General features: G+C 40.7%; 1 protein-coding gene across 2 annotated transcripts in view; it reads left to right on the top strand.

Moving 5' to 3' along the window:
* Positions 1 to 12,411, top strand: part of med23 (mediator complex subunit 23) — a 61,122-nt gene extending 48,711 nt beyond the window's left edge. For both annotated transcript variants that reach the window (XM_062045080.1, XM_062045079.1), the window contains 20 exons: positions 556 to 762; positions 1,502 to 1,645; positions 1,714 to 1,859; positions 1,930 to 2,175; positions 2,247 to 2,389; positions 3,225 to 3,399; positions 3,471 to 3,634; positions 3,705 to 3,829; positions 3,904 to 4,109; positions 4,998 to 5,178; positions 5,261 to 5,431; positions 6,264 to 6,480; positions 6,554 to 6,663; positions 9,206 to 9,332; positions 9,404 to 9,569; positions 9,631 to 9,703; positions 9,769 to 9,983; positions 10,049 to 10,169; positions 10,447 to 10,578; positions 12,084 to 12,411. In XM_062045080.1, coding sequence (XP_061901064.1) covers positions 556 to 762; positions 1,502 to 1,645; positions 1,714 to 1,859; positions 1,930 to 2,175; positions 2,247 to 2,389; positions 3,225 to 3,399; positions 3,471 to 3,634; positions 3,705 to 3,829; positions 3,904 to 4,109; positions 4,998 to 5,178; positions 5,261 to 5,431; positions 6,264 to 6,480; positions 6,554 to 6,663; positions 9,206 to 9,332; positions 9,404 to 9,569; positions 9,631 to 9,703; positions 9,769 to 9,983; positions 10,049 to 10,169; positions 10,447 to 10,578; positions 12,084 to 12,326 — 3,312 coding nt within the window. In that variant the 3' untranslated portion in view covers positions 12,327 to 12,411. The remainder of the gene's footprint in view (positions 1 to 555; positions 763 to 1,501; positions 1,646 to 1,713; positions 1,860 to 1,929; positions 2,176 to 2,246; positions 2,390 to 3,224; positions 3,400 to 3,470; positions 3,635 to 3,704; positions 3,830 to 3,903; positions 4,110 to 4,997; positions 5,179 to 5,260; positions 5,432 to 6,263; positions 6,481 to 6,553; positions 6,664 to 9,205; positions 9,333 to 9,403; positions 9,570 to 9,630; positions 9,704 to 9,768; positions 9,984 to 10,048; positions 10,170 to 10,446; positions 10,579 to 12,083) is intronic.
* The last annotated feature ends 10,312 nt before the right edge of the window (positions 12,412 to 22,723 follow it).

Below are 22,723 nucleotides of genomic sequence, written 5' to 3'. Positions count from 1 at the left end.
CTTGTCCCTCTTGGGGTTGCGGGGGGGCTAGAGCCTATCCCGGCTCCACTCAGGCGGAAGGCAGGGTACACCCTGGACTAGTCGCCGGCTCATCGCAGGACAAACATAGAGAAACAGACAACATTCACACTCGGATGGATGGATAGATGAAAAAATCAAAACTTCATGGAGGTGTTAATTATTTTGTTCTAGAATGATCCAGCACCGGCCAAAGATTTGGAGACACTTTCTCATGTTAGTAAATGAGGTGTGTTCCAACTTCTGACCATGTATATAGTGTGAACATGTGCTGTTGAACTATATAAAAAAGAAAAATATGTTTTAGGGCACATTTGTTTGTAAACATAGTCCACATAGACTTTTTTAATTTGCATTTTGTTTATTTATGCTTTGCCTGTTTCAAAATAAAATGTAATAATAGCGTGATATCTAAAGTTTGGTATATCAATGGAATAGATTTGCAGAGAGTTTAAAGAGTTCACGCAAACAAACACTTGATAGACTCCGATGAGTGTAAATGTCGCGTCCATCTTATCTCTCTTTGTCCTTTGCCAGCAAAAGCAGCGATGTCCCGTGCTGGAGGAGCAGTTGGTGGACCTGGTGGTTTATGCAATGGAGCGCTCCGAGACGGAGGAGCACTATGATGCGGACGTGGGCGGGACCAGTCAGCTGCTGTGGGAGCACTTGTCCTCGCAGCTCATCTTCTTTGTTCTGTTTCAGTTCGCCAGCTTCCCTCACATGGTGCTGTCCTTGCATCAGAAGGTGAGAGGACGCTTTTACCCCATGACTACTCTTTGAAATTGGTAGCTGTTTTTTGACAAATAGTTAAAAACATTTAGGCAGAGATACCATTTTTAGCATTATTTCAAAAATTTTATTTTGCTAACGTATGTTTTCTAGCTCTGCATGTATTTAAAAAAAAACAGGAACACTTAAGAAAAAACACTGTCAGTAACTACAGTTCGTCGCTACATCTGTAAGTGCAAGTTAAAACTCTACTATGCAAAGCGAAAGCAGTTTATCAACAACACCCAGAATGCAGCCCCGGCTTTGCTGGACCCGAGCTCATCTAAGATGGACTCATGCACAGTGGAAAAGTGTTCTGTGGTCTGACGAGTCCACATTTTAAATTGTTTTTGAAAATTGTGGACGTTTTGTCCTCCGGACCAAAGAGGAAAAGAACCATCCAGGCTGTTATAGGCGCAGAGTTCACAAGCCAGCATCTGTGATGGTATGGGGTTGTATTAGTGCCCAAGGAATGGGTAACTTACACATCTGTGAAGGCACCATTAATGCTGAAAGGTAGATACAGATTTTGCAGCAACATATGTTGCCATCCAAGTATATACGTGTATATAATATATATTGTTGTGTATATTGTTGTGGTTTTTTTTGTTTTTATTTTACTTGTGGCGGGAATGGCCTGTTTCCAATTACAATATAAAGATATGCATTTTTTTCAGGATTCTGTCAACAATTTGACTTTGCTATGTTACTCCAGCTTGCAGGTCGGGGTCTGATAAAAGGAAGAGACCACCTGATGTGGGTTCTGCTGCAGTTCATTTCGGGAAGCATCCAGAAAAACGCCTTGGCAGACTTCCTGCCCGTCATTAAGCTCTTTGACCTGCTGTATCCTGAAAAAGAGGTACGTCCCTGATAGCTTTTCTTGGTTGATGTTCTGCCATCACATTGGATGTTTCTATGTTTCTTCAGTGCATTCCCGTTCCGGACATCAACAAGCCGCAGTCCACTCACGCCTTTGCAATGACCTGCATCTGGATCCACCTGAACCGCAAAGCTCAAAGCGACAACTCCAATCTGCAGATTCCCATACCGCACTCACTAAAACTACACCACGAGTAGGAGGAATTTTGATGTTATTCCAGTAAATACATTTAGATCTTTTTCACATTTTAATTTCTGTTTTAGATTCCTCCAGCAGTCATTGCGGAACAAAACGCTGGGCATGACCGACTATAAGATTGCCCTGCTATGCAACGCCTACAGCACCAACCCGGACTGCTTTCCCCTGCCGATGGGTGTTTTGGTCGAGACTATCTATGGAACGCAGTCCATGCGGATCAATTTGCCGGGTACCAACTGCACGGCGCTGGGCTCCTTCACGCCGCTGCCCATGAACTTGCTTGACTCGCTCACTGTGCACGCCAAGATGAGGTAGCCAACAACACAAGCCTCCTTGTAAAAAAAAAAGAAAAAGAAAGATGCTCATACTTTCGTCTCTCCAGTCTGATCCATAGCATCGCCACAAGAGTCATTAAGTTGGCCCACGCCAAGTCCAGCGTTGCCCTGGCCCCCGCCCTATTGGAGACGTACAGCAGACTGCTGGTCTACATGGAGATTGAGTCCTTGGGCATTAAAGGCTTCATCAGTGAGTCCCCAAAAACAACAAAAAATAAGCCTGATTTACTGTAAATTTAAAAAAAATAACTACCGTATAAGGCGCACCTAAATTCCTTTCATTTTCTCAAAAATCAAAAATGCGCCTTATAGCCCGGTGCTTCTATTGTATGCATTAACTCTGGTTCTGCTTACTGACCTCATAGCTAGTTTATTTGGTAATTGGTGTACTATGTCCAGTAGATGGAAGTTACACATAAGGGATATGCGTGGACTGCAAGATGACGCCTGTTCAATTGACGTCATATATGGCAAAGTTTTACCCAAAATGCTTTGCATGGGTCCGCCATTGTCATCTGGCGATTGACAATATTTTACCAATTACTTTGATAACACTACAAGTGGTCTACCTATAACCGACTTTAGTGATCGTCTGCCAGTTTTAACAAAATATGATGGAAACTACAAGAAGAGGAACATGGATGACAAAAAGACATTTTGAAGACTTTGCACAGAGAAGAATATGATTGCCTTCTCAATTAAGGACACTTCTCTATGTGTAGTTTGTGTGCTATTGTGTGCTTAGCTGTCATGTAGCTGCTAGCTCATAGTAGCCTATAGCCTACCATGTTTACGTTTTGTAAATGATTTGACTAAAACACAAGAAAAGACCAACCTAGTTGTTAACTGACTGTCCAGCTTTACACAAGTAAACACTGCAGAACCCCTTTGTATCGGAGATTATATCACACATTTTATGTGCAAGCCCATATAATACCGTACTTGTTTTTTCCTGATACTGGACCAATATCAATATCAAATTTGGTCACACCAAGTTAACAGTGTGCCCTCTTTCATGTGTTCAGGCCAGCTGTTGCCCAACGTTTTCAAGTCCCACGCATGGGGAATCCTCCACACCTTGCTGGAGATGTTCAGCTACAGGATGCACCACATTCAGCCGCACTACCGGGTTCAGTTGCTCAGTCACCTACACAGTCTGGCTGCTGTGCCGCAGACCAACCAGAACCAGCTGCATTTATGGTAATTATGGCTGTTATGACCGACCAGTCGGCTTTGTGTATCCTATCTATTTGATGTTCTTTCTCGCTCAGCGTGGAGAGCACTGCATTGCGCTTGATCACAGCGCTGGGCAGCTCAGAGGTGCAGCCGCAATTCACCCGCTTCCACAACGACCCAAAGACAGTACTGTCGGTTGAGTCGGAAGAGCTGAATCGAGCACTCATCCTCACCCTGGCCAGAGCCACGCATGTGACTGGTATGGCCCACTTTAGATCTCCACTCTCTATTGTATCCTGGACCTGGACCTTCATGTTCTTGTGCATCAGATTTTTTCACAGGCTCTGACTCCATCCATGGTACATGGTGCAAAGACATCTTGCAGACCATCATGAACTTTACCCCTCATAACTGGGCTGCACACACGCTCTCTTGCTTCCCCGCGCCACTGCAGGTGCTCGTTCACTCCTATTGGATAATCATGTTGCCAGATTTCTCGTGTTAATCTACCCTTTATTTCCCTTTCAGGCCTTTTTCAAACAGAACAACGTCCCCCAGGAGCCGCGCTTCAACCTGAAGAAGAACGTGGAGGAGGAATACAGGAAGTGGAAGTCCATGACCAACGAGGAGGACATCATCACGCACTTCTCCATGCAAGGCTCGCCGCCATTCTTCCTGTGTCTGCTGTGGAAGATGCTGCTGGAGACGGACCACATCAACCAGATTGGCTTCAAGTCAGTAGAAAAGCAGACAAGCACCTACATAAAAATAGGGAATGGAATAAGTAGAAAAATATCATGACTTGTGACACAACTATAGTGTAAAAACGATGACAGCAAACCAAACCAAATAGAAGCACAGTTGGGACACGTGTAGATTTGTCGGTATGAAGTCATAATTCTTCATATCGGCACAATAATCCTCTGTCTGATATTCATCATGCACCCCTAATAAAACATTTAAGGTACATACAGGATGATAGCTATCATCAAGATTAGAATCTTATTTATTATAACAAATTTAATCAGAATTTTCCAAACGAATGAAATGTAATACCACCCTATTTTATATATTTTTATTGATATTATTGTGTTTTTGTAATATTTGGAACTTGTCAAATTTAGTAATTTTCCACTATAAAAACAGTAATGGTTTTGTTCCATTTACATTTGTGGATCTCCGGTCGGATACATTGTGGTCATCTATAGACTATGCTTTACTTATTATTTTCATACTTTAGTTAGAACATTTTAATTATTAAAAAAATTGACTCTGCCCACATATGTATTAAATGTATTTTAAACTGGTAATTTTGACAGATATCGGGATAAGCGGTGGGAAATGGATGGATGGGGTTTATTTTATGTGAATTTCAGTCAGGCAAAACTATCTTCAATTTTGACCAATTTTTATCAATTGTTAAAATTGAAATTTACAAACTTCACCACTAGGTAGAGAAATTACACTCAAATGGTTATGCTTGTATTTAATTTTATATCTGAAAGCATAAGACGTTATAGAAGTTGTCTGGTGAGATAGGTTTTGGGCATCATTCATAGTTTTTCAAAGAGTCCACATGTAACACATGGACTAACGCACCGTGTTACTTTTATTTCCATCAGTGTCTTGGAGCGTATCGGGGCTCGTGCGCTGGTGGCCCACATGCGCACATTTGCGGACTTCCTGGTCTACGAGTTTTCCACGTCGCCTGGTGGGCCTCAACTCAACAAGTGCATTGAAATCCTCAATGATATGGTGTGGAAGTACAACATCGTCACTTTGGACAGAGTCATCTTGTGTCTGGTGAGCCGTGCTGTTCACAATGGAAAAAAACGCTTGTGGCTGTCCCTTGACTCACACCCCGCCCCTCTGCCGTAATGTCCAGGCGATGCGTAGCCATGAACGTAATGAGGCTCAGGTGTGCTACTTCATCATCCAGCTGCTGCTGCTGAAGTCCGACGACTTCCGCAACAGAGTCAACGATTTTGTGAAGGAAAACTCGCCCGAACACTGGCTGCAGAGCGACTGGCACAACAAGCATATGAGCTACCACAAGGTATTGGATGTTAGCTCTTTGGTGGCATTGATAATAACTAGGGATGTCCCATTGCAACATTTTCACTTTTGATACAAATACGTATCCGACACGCCTGGAGTATTGGCTGATACAATATCAGCAGGACTCATACATACTTGTATTATTTTGTAGTGTGGAAGGTTTGAGGTATGTAAGGTTTCATCTAGTGAAATTAGTCAAACAGAGAACATTGGTTGATAAATAACTAACTAAGTTATTTACTATTAACTGTCTGGAATGGAATTATGCTGTCTGCAAGTATAAGTGCAGTGGTATTTTTTATTTTGCAGTGTGGAATGTTAGAAAAGGTTTGATCAAGTGAAATTGGTTATACAGATTTGTATGTGTAAGTAACATGCAACTATAATTAATTGATACTTGTTTATATTGACAAATTCGCTGTTTTAGACTGCAATATTGCTAAATTAAGGACACTTATTACGTATGTATAGCTTGTGTGCTATTATGTGCTTAGCTGTTGTGTAGTTGCTAGCTCGTAGTAGCCTATAGCCTACCATGTTTACCTTTTGTAAAGGACATGACTAAAATACAAGAAAAGACCAACCTTGTGTGCTTTTTGGTGGACAATTAGATGTTAACTGACTGTCCAGCTTTGCACAAGTAAACACACTGCAGGATTGCTTATATCAGACATGATATCGTAGATTTTAGAATCTGATATAAGCTGCAGGACTGCTTATCAGACATTACATTGTAGAGTTTAGAATCTGATGTAATCCAATCAGATCGATGTTCGATATGAATGTCGGATCGGGACACTTCTAATGATGACTTTTTTCTCCTGGCGCAGAAATACCCGGAGAAGTTATACTTTGAAGGCGTAGCGGAACAGCTCAACCCTCCTATGCAAGTGCAGCATCAGTACATGCCCATCTACTTCGGCAACGTGTGCCTGCGCTTCCTGCCGGTTTTTGACATCGTCATCCACCGCTTCCTGGAGCTCATCCCTGTCTCCAAGTCGCTGGAGACCCTGCTGGATCACCTGGGCGGCCTCTACAAGTTCCACGGTGAGTAAAGATAGCATATTAGCTTAGTTAAAAGTGTCCCCATTCTCACATCCTGCTGTGTTAATAACCGCAGACCGTCCTGTGACCTACTTGTACAACACCCTGCACTACTATGAGCGACACCTGAGAGACAGAACTAGCCTGAAGAGGAAGCTTGTGCACGCCATCATGTTGTCGCTCAAGGTAGGAAGCGCCATTTTTTGTTTACATAGTTTTTGTGTTATTATTGATGTTTGATCGCATGCTCTACTTCACTTTGGCGCAAACCTTCAGCTATGTACACCTTGTCAATTGTGAGGAACAGATGTCAGTTTATTTAGTACCCTACGCACAATTTTTTTAAATGTATTATTTTATACAGTATATCAGAGAACTAGTGCCACCTGCTGAGTAGCTTAACTTCTAATGTTGACTTTATAGAATAAAGTTTCACAACTAAGAGTGACGTACTGACAGACCTCCACCAACACAGTTGAACCTAAACATCATCAAAAACATTGAACGTGAATTTTGTGCCAACAATGGTCCTGTAAGTGGCAGTTGTGTACATTTCAAAGACACACAAAAAAATGTTTAATACCTCAGCTTCATGTGCTTGTTTCAAGTTGCAGTTTTTGATGAAGGACTTGCACTGCATTACAAAGTGATAAAAAATTATGTCATTTGATATTGATAATATTTTTAGAATGTATAACCATTGAAATATGTCAAATAAAAAGCAACAATTTATGGGTCAGCTGTGTATACAGTAAGGATCTACCAATTATCAGCCGGGCCGATTATTGGCGGCGATATTTGGCATTTTGACATATATCGATATCGATATATCGATACCTTCTTTGATCGGTATTGGCAGATATTTTTTATTTAATCACAACTACAACAGAAATACATCAGCATATACAATATATACATATCTGATACCAGTATTTAGTATTTAAAAAATTGTGATAAGTAGAGAGTAAGTTAGTAATAATAACCAGTGCTCCTTTCTGCTAACTGTGCTGCTGTGCTCAGACGGTCATCCCAGAGTCGTATATACTTTAGGGTTTCATGGCAAAGGCTGTGAATACTTATGTACATGTCATTTCTTAGTTTTTTAATTTTAATACATTAGAAAAAATCTAAAAAAAATTTTTTTTCACATTGTTACTATACTATTGTGTGTAGTATTTTGAGGACAAAATTAATGTATTCCATTTTGGAATAAGGCTTTAACATAACAAATTATGGAAAGAGTGAAGCGCTGTGAAAACCTTCCGGATGTAGTGTAACACATAACTGTCACTAGTAGCAAAATTTTATAGTGCATGCAGAGCGAGATAAAGCTGCTGGTTGCTGACCACTTATGATACTCTTAATGCAGCTACTGCCATTTTGTGGAGTTCATGAAATAAAAAAATAAAACAGTTATAAAGTTGTTGTTTTTTTGACTTGGCATTATACCAGCAGTTATTTGCGTTTGTAACACAAAAATGTCTTTATCATATGAGACTACAGTTAATTGGATGTAGATGTTAATTTGAACATTCGCATACATTATCTAATCATGGGAATGACAGAATTAGCTCCACCTACTGTTTATAGTAAAGACACTCCTAATGTGGTGGTCATATTATTCTTTCTTTCTTTCTTTAGTTTATTTCGAACATGAACACACTTACAGCATAATACATTACACAATTTCATATAATTTCACTTTACATCATGTCCGAAAAGGAGTAAGAAGAAGCAAAGCTTATTTAATCGTACCCCTCTCCCACTTCAGAGTGTTTACAAATATATACATTCATTTACTGACTTCTTTTTGTAGCACAATGACATCCGTGAATGATTAATACAGCAGTTTTGTAATAGATAATTAAGTCAATCATGATACACATACTGAGATGAAGAATATCTTATTTTCAATAAGGTTGAAAGTGTTTCTTATAATTCTTCTTCTTTGTACTTTGTAAGCACTATTCATTTGAACAACCTCTTAAACTGGATCATATCAGTACAATGTTTAACTCCTTTACTTATTAATCCATTCTATAATTGAATTCCACATACTGATATGATAAAGGTTCCAAGTGTTGTCCGTGCATACAAATGTTTTAAATTAGATTTTCCTCTAAGGTTATATTTCTCCTCTTTAGTAGAGAAAAATTGTTGTACATTCTTTGGTGGCGGGTTATAGTTTGCTTTGTAAATAATTTTAGCTGTTTGCAATTTTACCAAATCATTGAACTTCAATATTTTTGACTCAATAAATAAAGGGTTTGTATGTTCTCTATATCCAACATTATTTATCAGTCTAATTGATCTTTTTTGTAACACGGTTAACGAATGAAGCGCACATTTGTAGTTATTTCCCCATATTTCTGCACAATAACCCAGATATGGTAACACTAGCAAGCAGTAGAGAATATGAAGTGATTTTTGGCCCAGGATGTGTTTTTCTTTGTTCATTATTGAAATGTTTTTTTACCACCTTGTGTTGTATATTTTATATATGACATTTCCATTTCATTTTATCATCTATTAATACTCCCAAAAATATGGTTTATTTTACCCTTTCAATATCTACTCCGTCTATTTGTATTCGTGTATGATGCTCTTTTCTACTGTTACCAAACAGCATTATTTTAGTTTTACTGAGATTTAAGGATAGTCTGTTTGGTTATTAGTAGGACACACACATGGCCTGGATGAGGTAAACATGGTTGTCTTCCCTGGACAGGACAATCGCACCCCTGGCTGGTGCCTCAGCGAAACCTACCTGAAGTTCGGCATGAACCAAAGAGACGACAATGTTTGGACACCTGATGACACCTACTACTGCAAGCTGATTGGTCGCCTGGTTGATAATATCCTTTAAGTTACCTTTAAGTCATGTTTTTCATTGTTTGTTGTTGTTATTCCGTAACGCTGCCTTCACCCATGGCTGGGAAGACGCCCGGCCCGTTCCCCAACTGCGACTGGAGGTTCAACGAGTTCCCCAACCCGGCGGCGCACGCCCTGCATGTCACCTGTGTGGAGCTGATGGCGCTCGCTGTGCCGGGCAATGACGTGGGCAACGCTCTCCTCAACGTGGTCTTGAAGAGGTGAGAAGTGAAGACCATTGCACATTATTTATTTCTGAATGTATTTCTTGCTTTGTTGCAGTCAACCTCTCGTTCCTCGCGAGAGTATCACCGCCTGGATGAACGCCATCGGCCTCGTCATCACAGCGCTGCCGGTAAGAAAGCAGAAAAGGAAAGCAAGAAAACAATTGTGCTACTGCAGGTTGTCTTTTTCTGTCAGGAACCTTATTGGATCGTCCTGCATGACCGCATCGTGTCCGTGTTAGGCTCGCCGGCACTAACATCGCTGACGGGTTGGGCGCGCGACCCTTTTTCCGTGCTGGACTTCACGGCGTGCCACCAGAGCTACAGCGAGATGAGCTGCAGCTACGTGTTGGCGCTGGCACACGCAGTCTGGCATCACTCGTCCATCGGGCAGCTGTCGCTCATTCCAAAGTCAGACGAGACCACATTGCACTGCTTTGCTTTTTGAGGGACATATTTTCATATTCTGTGTGTAGATTCCTTTCAGAGACGCTGAAGCCGGTGGTCCAGAATGAGTTCCAGTTGCTGTACGTCTACCACCTGGTCGGACCCTTCTTGCAACGCTTCCAGCAGGAGAGAACGCGATGCATGTTGGAGGTAAACTTGGTCATAGTTAGTTGAAGCATGGATGAAGCCTACCGAGGTATTGACCAATCTAAGTCTATGAGCACGAACTGAAGAAGCCTACAAGGATGAGAGGCGAAACGTCCTCTCAGACAAACCAAACAGTCCAGTTGCGATCAATTGAATGCCCTGAGATTACAATGAGCTGGATGATTGAGAACATTCATAGACATCCTCATAGTTTGTTTATGAGCAAATGTTTTGTACTACACCGACGATATTTTTATCATTCCTGTTTGTTGTTTCTCAGATTGGCATAGCATTCTACGAGATGCTCCAGGTGGTCGACCAGCACTGTCACCATCTCAACTACATGGACCCCATCTGTGACTTCTTGTACCACATTAAGTACATGTACACTGGAGACAGCGTCAAGGAGCAGGTACAGTAGCAGTAGTCACACATTAAGCAATAATCCAAGTTGATGTTGTTTACTGTTCCTGGTAATGGAAAGGATGGATATTTTTTAAGCTTGATAATGTTAAATGTAGTAGTCCAGATTTAAAAGAAAAAAACATGAAATAATCATATGAGTAAATCGATTATTTTAATTGATTAAATAAGTTTAAAAAGGGCCATATGAATAATTAACAAATCATAAAATAAATAACTAAATAAATAAGTGGGAAAATGATTAAAAAACAAAAATATAAAAAACATTTTCATGATCAAATAAATAAGTTAGAAATGATAACATAAGTAAATTGATTTTCTTTTTAATGAACAGATAAGTTAATGAATTAGTGGTAAAATTATTTAATAAAATGTCAATAAAAAAGTATTATTTAAAAATATTAGAAAAGTAAATATTAAAAAAATGTACATTTCAAAATGATCAAATAAAAAAGTAAATTAAGTTGAAAAAATATCCAATAAATAAGTTCGAAATTATCAAATAAAGTAAATAAAATATTTTTAAGTTATCAAATTAGTGGAATAATTATTAAATAAGTAAATAAATATGTTGAATAGTAAGTATTTTAAAAAAAATATAGCGGTAGGAAATGGATGGATTTACAAATGATAAAATAAAAAGTAAATCATTCAATTGAACAATTTGTATTTTTTGAAATTATTACAATTGGTAAATTAGTTCAATGATAAGATAACTAAATTATTGGACCAAAAAAATAAAATAAATAAAAGAAAGTATTAAAATAATATTTATAAAATAAGTAAATATATTTAAAGTAAATATTGACTAAATTGGTAAATAATTAAATAAAAAAGCTCAAAGGATCACATATGTCAATAAGTTTAAAATTGTAAAATCAAAACGCAAATAAAGATAAAATAAATATCAATAAATAAGTGTTAAAACGATCAAATAAATAAGTAAATAAACAACAAAATAAAGTAATAAATACAATGCCCACCGTTTCTGTTTTCATGTTTTTATCCACGTTAGTTTGCTATGAGATTTGAAGAGACGTGGTCAAGGCCGCTTACCTAGGCTGAAGCCCAGGGGCCCCACCCAATCAGGGGCCCCCGATTTTGACGGCGGAATGCAGTGACAGGTGTTCATTGCTGTCAATCACAGACCGCTCGGCTTTGTCTAGCAATTGTGTACTGGTTCTCTCTCTCTCTCTCTCTCTCTCGCTCTCGCTCTCCAATTTAAAATACATTTTCGGTTTGGGGGATGTTGATGTTGGGCGGGGGTTGTTGCCGTTTTGGGGGGGCCCCTGATGTTAAGGCAGCTCTGAATGTGGTGCAAATTTGGATAAATGTACGTATAAAACAATATCGATTGACTTTTTGACTTCTGCCAGTGTGCACTTTTAGCATTTAACACCATCTTACGCACACCAGGAAGTGGTCGTCCAGCTAAGAGCAAACAGGTTAGCCTTGGCGAAGGTCTTCTGCTCATTCTTCCATCTTTCTGTGCAGGTGGAGAAAATCATCATGACTCTTCGCCCGGCTATGACTCTTCGTCTTCGCTTCATCACGCACAGCAGCAAGACCGACACGTCTTCATCCTCTGCAGCAGCCTCGTCATCATCAGCCGTCAGCGTGCCCGCCGTGCCCTCAGCCATCGCCTCCACTTCTTCATCGTCCTCAATGGCGTCCTCTGTGATTGAAGCCACTTCCTCGCCTTCTTCTTCTTCGCTGCACACACACGCGTCCATGTAGGTAGCCAGGAAATTATGAGCGTAAAACCTTTCTACTGTCATATTTTATTATGTACTTTTTTGAACAATAAAAGTCTTTTTTGGTAGCATTTGGATTATTTGTGCCGATTACAAAAGGATTAAAAAACAGTCCAAAAATAACAAAGCTTGTTGCAAAACAAATATAGTCATATACGGTTTGAAGTCTCAATATGTAACATGCTTTTTAAAAAAAAACACTTTTAGATAAGAACAATTGTATAAAGACAACGTAGTACTAACAAGTACAGTATTTTAGTGAAGTAATAATGTACAACATTTACCTTGTAGGTGGACTTCTACGTTGTCTCCTTCACTGCTTTGTCAAGCACATGTCTGCTATTTCAATATTATTTTAATGTCCTTGGCTGGCTTAACTCATTCTGCTTCAATAGTAGCTTAAATAAACAACGTTATGTCCATATCTATAAGCTAATGCAAGTCAGTAAAAGCAGATGTTTTGGTCAGATGTTATAGGGTTCGCTGTCGGGGGTCGTGGTCGATATGACTTGAGTGCATGATTTGCTATAATGCATATGTGGCACAGAGGTTAGTGCATGTGCCGCACAATACGAAAGTCCTGAGTAGTCCTGGGTTCGATCCCGCGCTTGGGATCTTTCTGTGTGGAGTTTGCATGTTCTCCCCGTGACTCCGGGTACTCCGGCTTCCTCCCACCTCCAAAGACATGCACCTGGGGATAGGTTGATTGGCAACACTAAATTGGCCCTAGTGTGTGAATGTGAGTGTGAATGTTGTCTGTCTATCCATGTTGGCCCTGCGATGAGGTGGCGACTTGTCCAGGGTGTACCCCGCCTTCCGCCCGAATGCAACTGATCGAGATAGGCTCCAGCACCCCCGCTACCCCAAAAGGGACAAGCGGTAGAAAATGGATAGCATATATTCAGTAAAAAGGCCAAACATGTGAATATACATTTAAAACAAACATGCTATTAAGTAAAGTATTAACAAATATATTTTTCTTACATAATATTATTTTGTTCTATTTTTAAATTGGTGCTTTTTATTGTACAAGGTACGTGTTGAGAATTATATATTTTTTCCGCGATTCCTTTGATCCTTTTCGTCCTTTTTTCTGTAATAAAACGACTGGCAACAATTCCAGCATCTATTGTTGGTGTTATTGGAGACTGTGCTCATGTTTAGAAACTGTTTGGATACTTCTGGCGCGTCATGTCTGTGACGAAAAGCGAGTTGCAGAGAGCTTGACGTCACACCTGCTTCGCGTTGCTGGTAGCCTTTCTCTCATTAAAAGCCACCAGTGTGATCTTAAATTGTGAAAATGGCGGTCTGCGGGTATACCTTGATTATAGTAAAGTCCAGACAACCCCTTGCGTATGTGGGAGGCAGGTGGTACCATGAATTGATTAACGTGGGCTCTGTATCGAGGATGTCGTTGTGGCTTGTGCAGCCCTTTGAGACACTTGTGATTTAGGGCTATATAAATAAACATTGATTGATTGATTGAACGTGGACTCCGACTTAAACAAGTTGGAAAACGTATTCGGGTGTTACCATTTAGTGGTCAATTGTACGGAATATGTACTGTACTGTGCAACCTACTAATAAAAGTTTCAATCAATCAATCAAAAAGCATTGAGGCATTGAGGTTAGCATTGACAGGTGGGGTCTGCAACACCACCTGTCTCCCACATACAACACTGTCCTTTCAACCATTCCTAAAAGACTCTGCAATTTAGCCTCCAACAAATAACAGGACTTAGAAACATTCTGGTCCCAGAAGGTGACCAGAATGCCATTTTTGCCTTTTGTTTACAACTGAATGAAATGCTAACGACTATTTTTGGACTGGTAGTAGTCGATCCACAGCGATCGTTCTGCCACACAATACCTCAATGCTAACGAGGGGAAACTACACTCAACAACTGTCTTTGGCTTTGACAGTAGGTTTGCTTGTTTGCATCAACACAGTTATTTTTCTCACTACGATAGGGAGAAACCATCCTTGCCCAGGCACACCCTGTTTTTTTGGAGTATAAATGTTTGGGGTTTTGGCACCAGCCTCTAGACTAGATCTGACCAATTTAAGTCTATGAGCATGAACTGATGAAGCCTACTCGGATGAGAGGCAAAACATCTTTTAAGACAAACTAAACAGTCCAGTTGCGATCGATTGATTGATCAGGCTTGGGGTCTTTCTGTGTGGAGTTTGCATGTTCTCCCCGTGACTGCTGGGTTCCCTCCTATGAGGGGCCGTTAGGGACATTATTCAGAATTACCTCTTACATACACTACTGAAATGCTCTTATATAAACAACTGAAATGTTTTTCTCTCACACACCCTACTGAAACACTCTTATAAACACTACTGAAATGCTCTTACATACACTACTGAAACACTCTTATAAACACTACTGAAACACTCTTATAAACACTACTGAAACACTCTTATAAACACTACTGAAACATTCTTACATACACTACTGAAACACTCTTATAAACACTACTGAAATGCTCTTATAAACACTACTGAAACATTCTTACATACACTACTGAAACACTCTTATAAACACTACTGAAACATTCTTACATACACTACTGAAACACTCTTATAAACACTACTGAAACATTCTTACATACACTACTGAAACACTCTTATAAACACTACTGGAACATTCTTACATACACTACTGAAACACTCTTATAAACACTACTGAAATGTTTTTGTCTCACGCACACACACACAACCTGGAACTATTTTTCACTAGTATGTATAAAAGGATTTCACCTGTGTGTGTGTGTGCTTTTTACACGTGTGTGTGTGAGACAACAATTTCAGTAGTATGTGTGCAAAGATTTCAGTTATGTGTATGAGCGCATCTTACCATTGTGTATACGAGCATTTTACCACTATGTGTAAGAGCATCTTACTAGTGTGTGTGAGCGATGTTGCATTCCGGTTCCGGTATAATCCCCGCCCCTTTTCAGACAAGTTTATTTTTATTTTTTTTAAAGCCAAGTTGTGGACAAAATGTCTGCCGACAAGTAGCTTAACCGAGGCTGGAGCTCCACTTCATAATTTGAGGGCTTCAGCGGAGAATATAAGAACACTTTCAATGCAACAAGGGTCGGACTGCCGCCATGGGTCTCCCCCGCAGGAAGCGGCACCTGAGCGGCCACACAGCGGTGCCTTTCTCCTCCCGACAGCCGCAGCCTGGAGCACTCGTTCCTTTACGGGGTTGCACCGCACACATGCAACGTTTCAGTTCATGGACATCGGGGCAAAAGGAGGAAAAGGTAATTAGACATTATTTATTTCTAAATGATTGTTGAATCACACGAAATGTAAGACAACATGGCATTGTAGTGAGCTACAATAGTAACATGTCCAAATGTGAGTCACGTTGTGTTACGTCAGTAGCTGATCAAATACTAATGATAATGGATTGCATTTATTTAGCGCTTATCATCGACTAGATAAGTGGTCCCCAAACTACGGTCCAACATCCGGCCCGCTGGAAAAAAAAATGTTTTTGTATTATTATTTTCAATCTTTCTTTTTTAATTCATTTTTTGGTGTCCCCTAGCCGCTCAGGCAAATCATATTGTAGTTTGGAGACCACTTATCTAGTCGATGATAAGCGCTAAATAAATGCAATCCATTATCATTAGTATATGATCAGCTACTGACGTAACACGACGTGACTCACATTTCGACATGTTACCATTGTAGCTCACTACAATGCCATGTTGTCTTACATTTCGTGTGATTCAACAATCATTTAGAAATAAATAATGTCTAATTACCTTTTCCTCCTTTTGCCCCGATGTCCATGAACTGAAACGTTGCATGTGTGCGGTGCAAACTCGCAATGGAACGAGTGCTCCAGGCTGCTTGGCTGTCGGGAGGAGAAAGGCACCGCTGTGTGGCCGCTCAGGTGCCGCGTCCTGCGGGGGAGACCCACGGTGGCAGTCCGACCCTTGTTGCATTGAAAGTGTTCTTATATTCTCCGCTGAAGCCCTCAAATTATGAAGTGGAGCTCCAGCCTCGGTTAAGCTACTTGTCGGCAGACATTTTGTCCACAACTTGGCTTTAAAAAAAATAAAAATAAACTTGTCTGAAAAGGGGCGGGGATTATACCGGAACCGGAATGCAACATCGCTCACACACACTAGTAAGATGCTCTTACACATAGTGGTAAACTGCTCGTATACACAATGGTAAGATGCGCTCATACACATAACTGAAATATTTGCACACATACTACTGAAATTGTTGTCCCTCACACACACGTGTAAAAAGCACACACACACACAGGTGAAATCCTTTTATACATACTAGTGAAAAATAGTTCCAGGTGTGTGTGTGTGCGTGAGACAAAAACATTTCAGTAGTGTTTATAAGAGTGTTTCAGTAGTGTATGTAAGAATGTTTCAGTAGTGTATGTAAGAATGTTTCAGTAGTGTTTATAAGAGTTTTTCAGTAGTGTTTATAAGTGTTTCAGTAGTGTATGTATGAATGTTTCAGTAGTGTATGTAAGAGCATTTCAGTAGTGTTTATAAGAGTGTTTCAGTAGTGTATGTAAGAGTGTTTCAGTAGTGTTTATAAGAGTGTTTCAGTAGTGTATGTAAGAGCATTTCAGTAGTGTTTATAAGAGTGTTTCAGTAGTGTATGTAAGAATGTTTCAGTAGTGTATGTAAGAATGTTTCAGTAGTGTTTATAAGAGCATTTCAGTAGTGTTTATAAGAGTGTTTCAGTAGTGTATGTAAGAATGTTTCAGTAGTGTTTATAAGAGTGTTTCAGTAGTGTTTATAAGTGTTTCAGTAGTGTATGTAATAGCATTTCAGTAGTGTTTATAAGAGTGTTTCAGTAGTGTTTATAAGAGTGTTTCAGTAGTGTTTATAAGAGTGTTTCAGTAGTGTTTATAAGAATGTTTCAGTAGTGTTTATAAGAGTGTTTCAGTAGTGTTTATAAGAGTGTTTCAGTAGTGTATGTAAGAGCATTTCAGTAGTGTTTATAAGAGTGTTTCAGTAGTGTATGTAAGAATGTTTCAGTAGTGTATGTAAGAATGTTTCAGTAGTGTTTATAAGAGCATTTCAGTAGTGTTTATAAGAGTGTTTCAGTAGTGTATGTAAGAATGTTTCAGTAGTGTTTATAAGAGTGTTTCAGTAGTGTTTATAAGTGTTTCAGTAGTGTATGTAATAGCATTTCAGTAGTGTTTATAAGAGTGTTTCAGTAGTGTTTATAAGAGTGTTTCAGTAGTGTTTATAAGAATGTTTCAGTAGTGTTTATAAGAATGTTTCAGTAGTGTTTATAAGAGTGTTTCAGTAGTGTTTATAAGAGTGTTTCAGTAGTGTTTATAAGAGTGTTTCAGTAGTGTATGTAAGAGCATTTCAGTAGTGTTTATAAGAGTGTTTCAGTAGTGTGTGTGAGAGAAAAACATTTCAGTTGTTTATATGAGAGCATTTCAATAGTGTATGTAAGAGCATTTCAGTAGTGTTTATAAGAGTGTTTCAGTAGTGTGTATAAAAGAAAAAGATTTCAGTTGTTTATGTGAGAGCATTTCAGTAGTGTATGTAAGAGGTAATTCTGAATAATGTCCCTAACGGTCCCTCACACCCTCCGGGTACTCCGGCTTCCTCCCACCTCCAAAGACATGCACCTGGGGATAGGTTGATTGGCAACACTAAATTGGCCCTAGTGTGTGAATGTGAGTGTGAATGTTGTCTGTCTATCTGTGTTGGCCCTGTGATGAGGTGGTGACTTGTCCAGGGTGTACTCCGCCTTACACCCGAGTGCAGCTGGTATAGGCTCCAGCACCCCCGTGACCCTTAGAGGGACAAGCGGTAGAAAATGGATGGATGGGATAAATAGTTTTCCTGTCTTTCAAATCAACTAACTAAATGCACATTCATTTCAAGTCAAGCATTGGTATTGATGATCATTTCCCTGTTTACCTTGTTGACCGCATGGCATCTTTTGCCTGCTTGCAGTGCTTTCTTTTACCGTTAGGTGTCACTAAAACACAGCTCACACAACAACTCACGTGTAGACATCATTTTTTTCATTGACTTTATTCTTGTTAAAAAAGGAAATCACGTTAACCAGTTGAACACAAGTGTGTTAACATAGAAAAAAAAACCCCATTAAATTTCGTATATTTATTTATACATTACAGAATAATATTGGGCAGCTGTCGAATTAAAATAAATTATAAATATCAATAGAAATCATTGATATTTGGTGGGTTTTTTTTTAAGAAAACTTGATTTGCCAAATTGAATATTTTTGTTTTATTCCTTTTCAAATGAAAGCTTTTTAAACAACAACAACAACAACAACTGTTTTTTATTTTCATATATTTAGTGGGAAGAAAGAGAAGGGAACTTTACTAACCTTGTAGATTGTTATAGTAACAATATGTTAAGTTTTATCAGTGTGCCATGTTTTACACAGTTTCCACTGGAGGGATCAACGTTATTATATGTTTGATGAAACGTGATTATATGCACGAGTGTATGTACGCGTATGTGCTTGTGTATGTACAGTATGTGTATACAGTATGTTTGTTTCTACAGGGAATGTGCGTGTGGCTGTATGTACTGTGTGTGTGTGTGTATGTATGTACTGTAATTGTGTATGTATATGGGAGCATGTGTACCTGTGTATGTCTGTAAGTACCTATGTGTGCATGTATGTATGAATAATTGTGTGTATGTGTTTGTATGTACAATATATTTGTCTCCAAGTATGTACGTTTACAAAGTACAGCCCCAGTCATTCAGAGAGCCAAATCCAAAACAGTAGGTGTGGTACCTAGGGAACAAGGGACCACCGGCCCCATGCAGGCAGGCCGGCCAATGACAGGACTCCCAGAACCCGGCCCACGGTGTCACCTGGCATGCCAGTGGTAGGCTGTAAACAGACACGCTCGGCAGAGGACAAGGCAGAGGAGAAGCAGGAGACAGCCAGCCCTTAAGCCAGCGAGAGACCATACCCCACGCGGGCAGAAAGGCGGGACGTCCCGCCCCACTTTCCCCAGACCACTCCACTCAAGTCGGCCGCAGCAGGACCGCACCTGCTCGGGGCCACGGGAACAAATGGAGTTGGACCGTCCAACAACCTGCCTTGTAGATCCTCCCCCTAAGTAAAGAGAAAAGAAGGAAAAAAACAAAAGAGGAAAGGAAAGAATGTAATCACAGTCACGGCAACACACAAGGTCATTGCCCCGTCATCCGACCGCCATGCAACAGCGCAGAATACCATGCAACGCACTGATGTACCACGATAGATGCAGGGACTAGACCCAGCAGGCCCTAACCAAGACGGGCGTCCGGAATGGGTGGGCGGTGGAACCCAGGGGCCCCATACACGCAACCTGGCTGCAGCAACACAGGTAACTAACCCCCGAGTGCGCCACATCAAAAAAATACATATACACAGTATATATACATATATATATAATTTATATATACTTATACACACATACGTGCACACATTTATACATACACACACACATACAGTATGTACTGTACATATGTATATACACACTCACACAAATATGCAGAGGCGAGACAGTGTGAAGGCAGGCCCAGTCCGACACCCGACAAGCCAACTAACACGACAGCAAATTAAAACAAAGCCGGCAAGTCTGCCAACCCCAAAAACCACCACGCGCCACCACAAATCACAAAAGCAGCCACCCCTTTGCAGTGAACCCAGCAGCCACAGGCGCTCGCAGAACAAACAAACGGCAGCAAAAACAACAACTGCAAAACCCCAGACAACCAGCAGCCTCAATCAAATTGAAATGACTGAAAAACCGCTACCGACAACCGCACGCTGACAAGACCATGAGACCAGCCATCGCCAATAAACCCAAATGCCAACACGCAAACAAGCGACATCAACACCACCCCCCACCAAGACACTTCACTCCCCAATCCAAACCCGCACAAACAACCAAACCACTGCCCAGACAACCCAGCCACAGCACCCACACCAAATAAGAAGGCTGTTCTGCCCCCCCGCATCAAGCCACTGATACAAACCCTGACCCCTCTGCCAAGAAAGCCTATAGAGAGGCCACTCAACCTAGTCATACAAAACAAAAATAAATGAATAAATGAATACCATGAAATAAAACAATAAAAAAAAGAACACAGCCCGGCTAAGACCCCAACCTGTCTACAACCACCCCCCCCCCCCGGGGTACACCAAACACCACAACAACCACAATGATAAAATTGGCCATCCTGGGCAACTCCATCCAGCCATTCCACTCACTGCCCCCGGCCGAGCCCACATGAGGGTTGCCCACTCCCTCCCCAACAGAACTAAGACCCACCCCACCGCTCCTGGCTGTGATCTCAACCAGGCACAAGACTCCGCCCACAGACAGAGCACACCTCATCCTCACACCCTCAGCGAAATCCCTTCATGGGATTGGCAGGCCACCAGACAGGTTCCGGAGTCTGTGCTGGTCGAGGTGGCAATGAGGACCGCGCCACAGATGTGGGGATACCACCCCTCCCAGCCTAGCCAAGTGTGACTCAAACAGTGATCTATGTTTCTACAAAGTGTGACGGCGCCTTCCCGGTTAGGGTGAAGGCCGTCCCTCCTCAGCAAGCCCAGTTTGCCCCAGAAAGAGGGCCAATTATCAATAAACGTTAGTCCCTGTTCTCTATAAAAACTAGCCAGCCACCTGTTAAGCGAGACTAATCTGCTACATCTCTCATCATTGCCTCTTGCAGGCAGGGGGCCAGAGACAAGTACTTGATACCGAGCCATCTTTCTGGCGAGATTACAAGTCCTAGCTATGTTCCTCTTTGTAATCTCTGACTGTCTCATTCTAGTGTCATTGATTAGCCTGTCATACGTGTTTACCAGGCCTGCTGCGAGTCAGTCTCCTAAGATTAGCTTCAATGTCGGATGCTCGGGGTCGGGAATACAGATACAGATTTCTTGGGCTTGTTTACTAAACTGTATGTTCCGGGTGATGGAGTCCTCTATGACTAAGGTGTAGTGTCTGATAGACTGGGGTGTAGGACTGGCTAAAGGGCTAAATTTTTTATGTGTCATAACCGGGTCACCGACGCTTGTAAGTCGCTTCAGTGACTATAAGCTGGACTAGTTAGCTTGCTACGGCTAATACTAGCAAAAATGTCAGCGGCGTCTAAAATTACGAAATTACTCTGCTCTAACTGGTGGACACCAGGTTGGCTCTAGTAGAGCCAACCTATCCATGAGAAAGGTGCACGGAGAACAGGAAGCCATACTCACGTTGTTTTTTTCACTAAGTGGAGTTCCTGCTGTCTTCGGAGTGCAGTAGCTTCGAACCGGGACTAGCTTAGCTTTGCATGCTTAGCAGCTAGCTAGCTGAAAGTGAAGCAGTGAAACAGAGAGAGTGGGTGCTTTTTAAGTTCAATGTGTTAGAGAAGGAATAAAGAAAGCTGTTAAAGCACACAGATAGAAAAATAGCACAAAGCTTTGAACGGCGGGTGAAAGCAGGAGAGAAAATAATGAAAAACAGAGCAAAAAATGCACTTTGACACTATTTCCACATTCACCCATTCACACACACAGATGGCGGGAGCTGCCATGCAAGGCCCTAACCATGACCCATCAGGAGCAAGGGTGAAGTGTCTTGCTCAAGGACACAACGAACATGACGAGGTTGGTAGAAAGTGGGGATTGAACCAGGAACCCTCAGGTTGCTAGCACGGCCACTCTCTCAACTGCGCCACGCCGTCCTCAAGGCAAAAAGGCATAATGTAATGAGAAAAGGATGAACTGTTGATACTACTAATGAATAAAACACCAAATTGTGTCTTCAAATATGGCTGGCGTATGTGGTACCATATTGCATCATTTCCTGTTGTAATATTTGATCAAAACTATGATTAACTACTTGCTAATTTATTGTTAGTATCTGCTTACTTTCTGTTGTAAAATGGTTCTGTCTACACTTCTTTTAAAACGTATTACTCTGTTATTCTTCTGTTGTTTCAATACTTTACATTAGTTTTGGGCAATACTTCAAATTGTGGTATCAATCTAGTATCAAGTAGTTACTAGGACGGTATCATCCATCCTAATATGGATACTTCAAATGTTCAAAATCATTGAGTAACTCAATTTTTGATCACAACTAAATTCAGACAATATCACAGGATGTTGGTGTGACTAAATTGTGGCAAGCTTTAGTTTTGTGCTGCAAGAACACACAAAGAGTGATATTCAAGAGCGACACAAGACCAGGCAGAACCACTTAACAAACAGTGACACCATCTTAACTCATGGTTACAACATAATGTTGCAATGCATGCTGGTAGCTTCACTCCAACACGTTGCACAGCCCCTACCTAACTGGTCAGCTGTCCCCAGCAACCCATGAGTAC

The sequence above is a fragment of the Entelurus aequoreus genome, linkage group LG04, assembly GCF_033978785.1.
Source record: "Entelurus aequoreus isolate RoL-2023_Sb linkage group LG04, RoL_Eaeq_v1.1, whole genome shotgun sequence".
Taxonomy (NCBI): Eukaryota; Metazoa; Chordata; class Actinopteri; order Syngnathiformes; family Syngnathidae; genus Entelurus; species Entelurus aequoreus.
The sequence above is the reverse complement of the archived record's forward strand: the minus strand, read 5'-3'. Positions and strand labels throughout refer to the sequence as shown.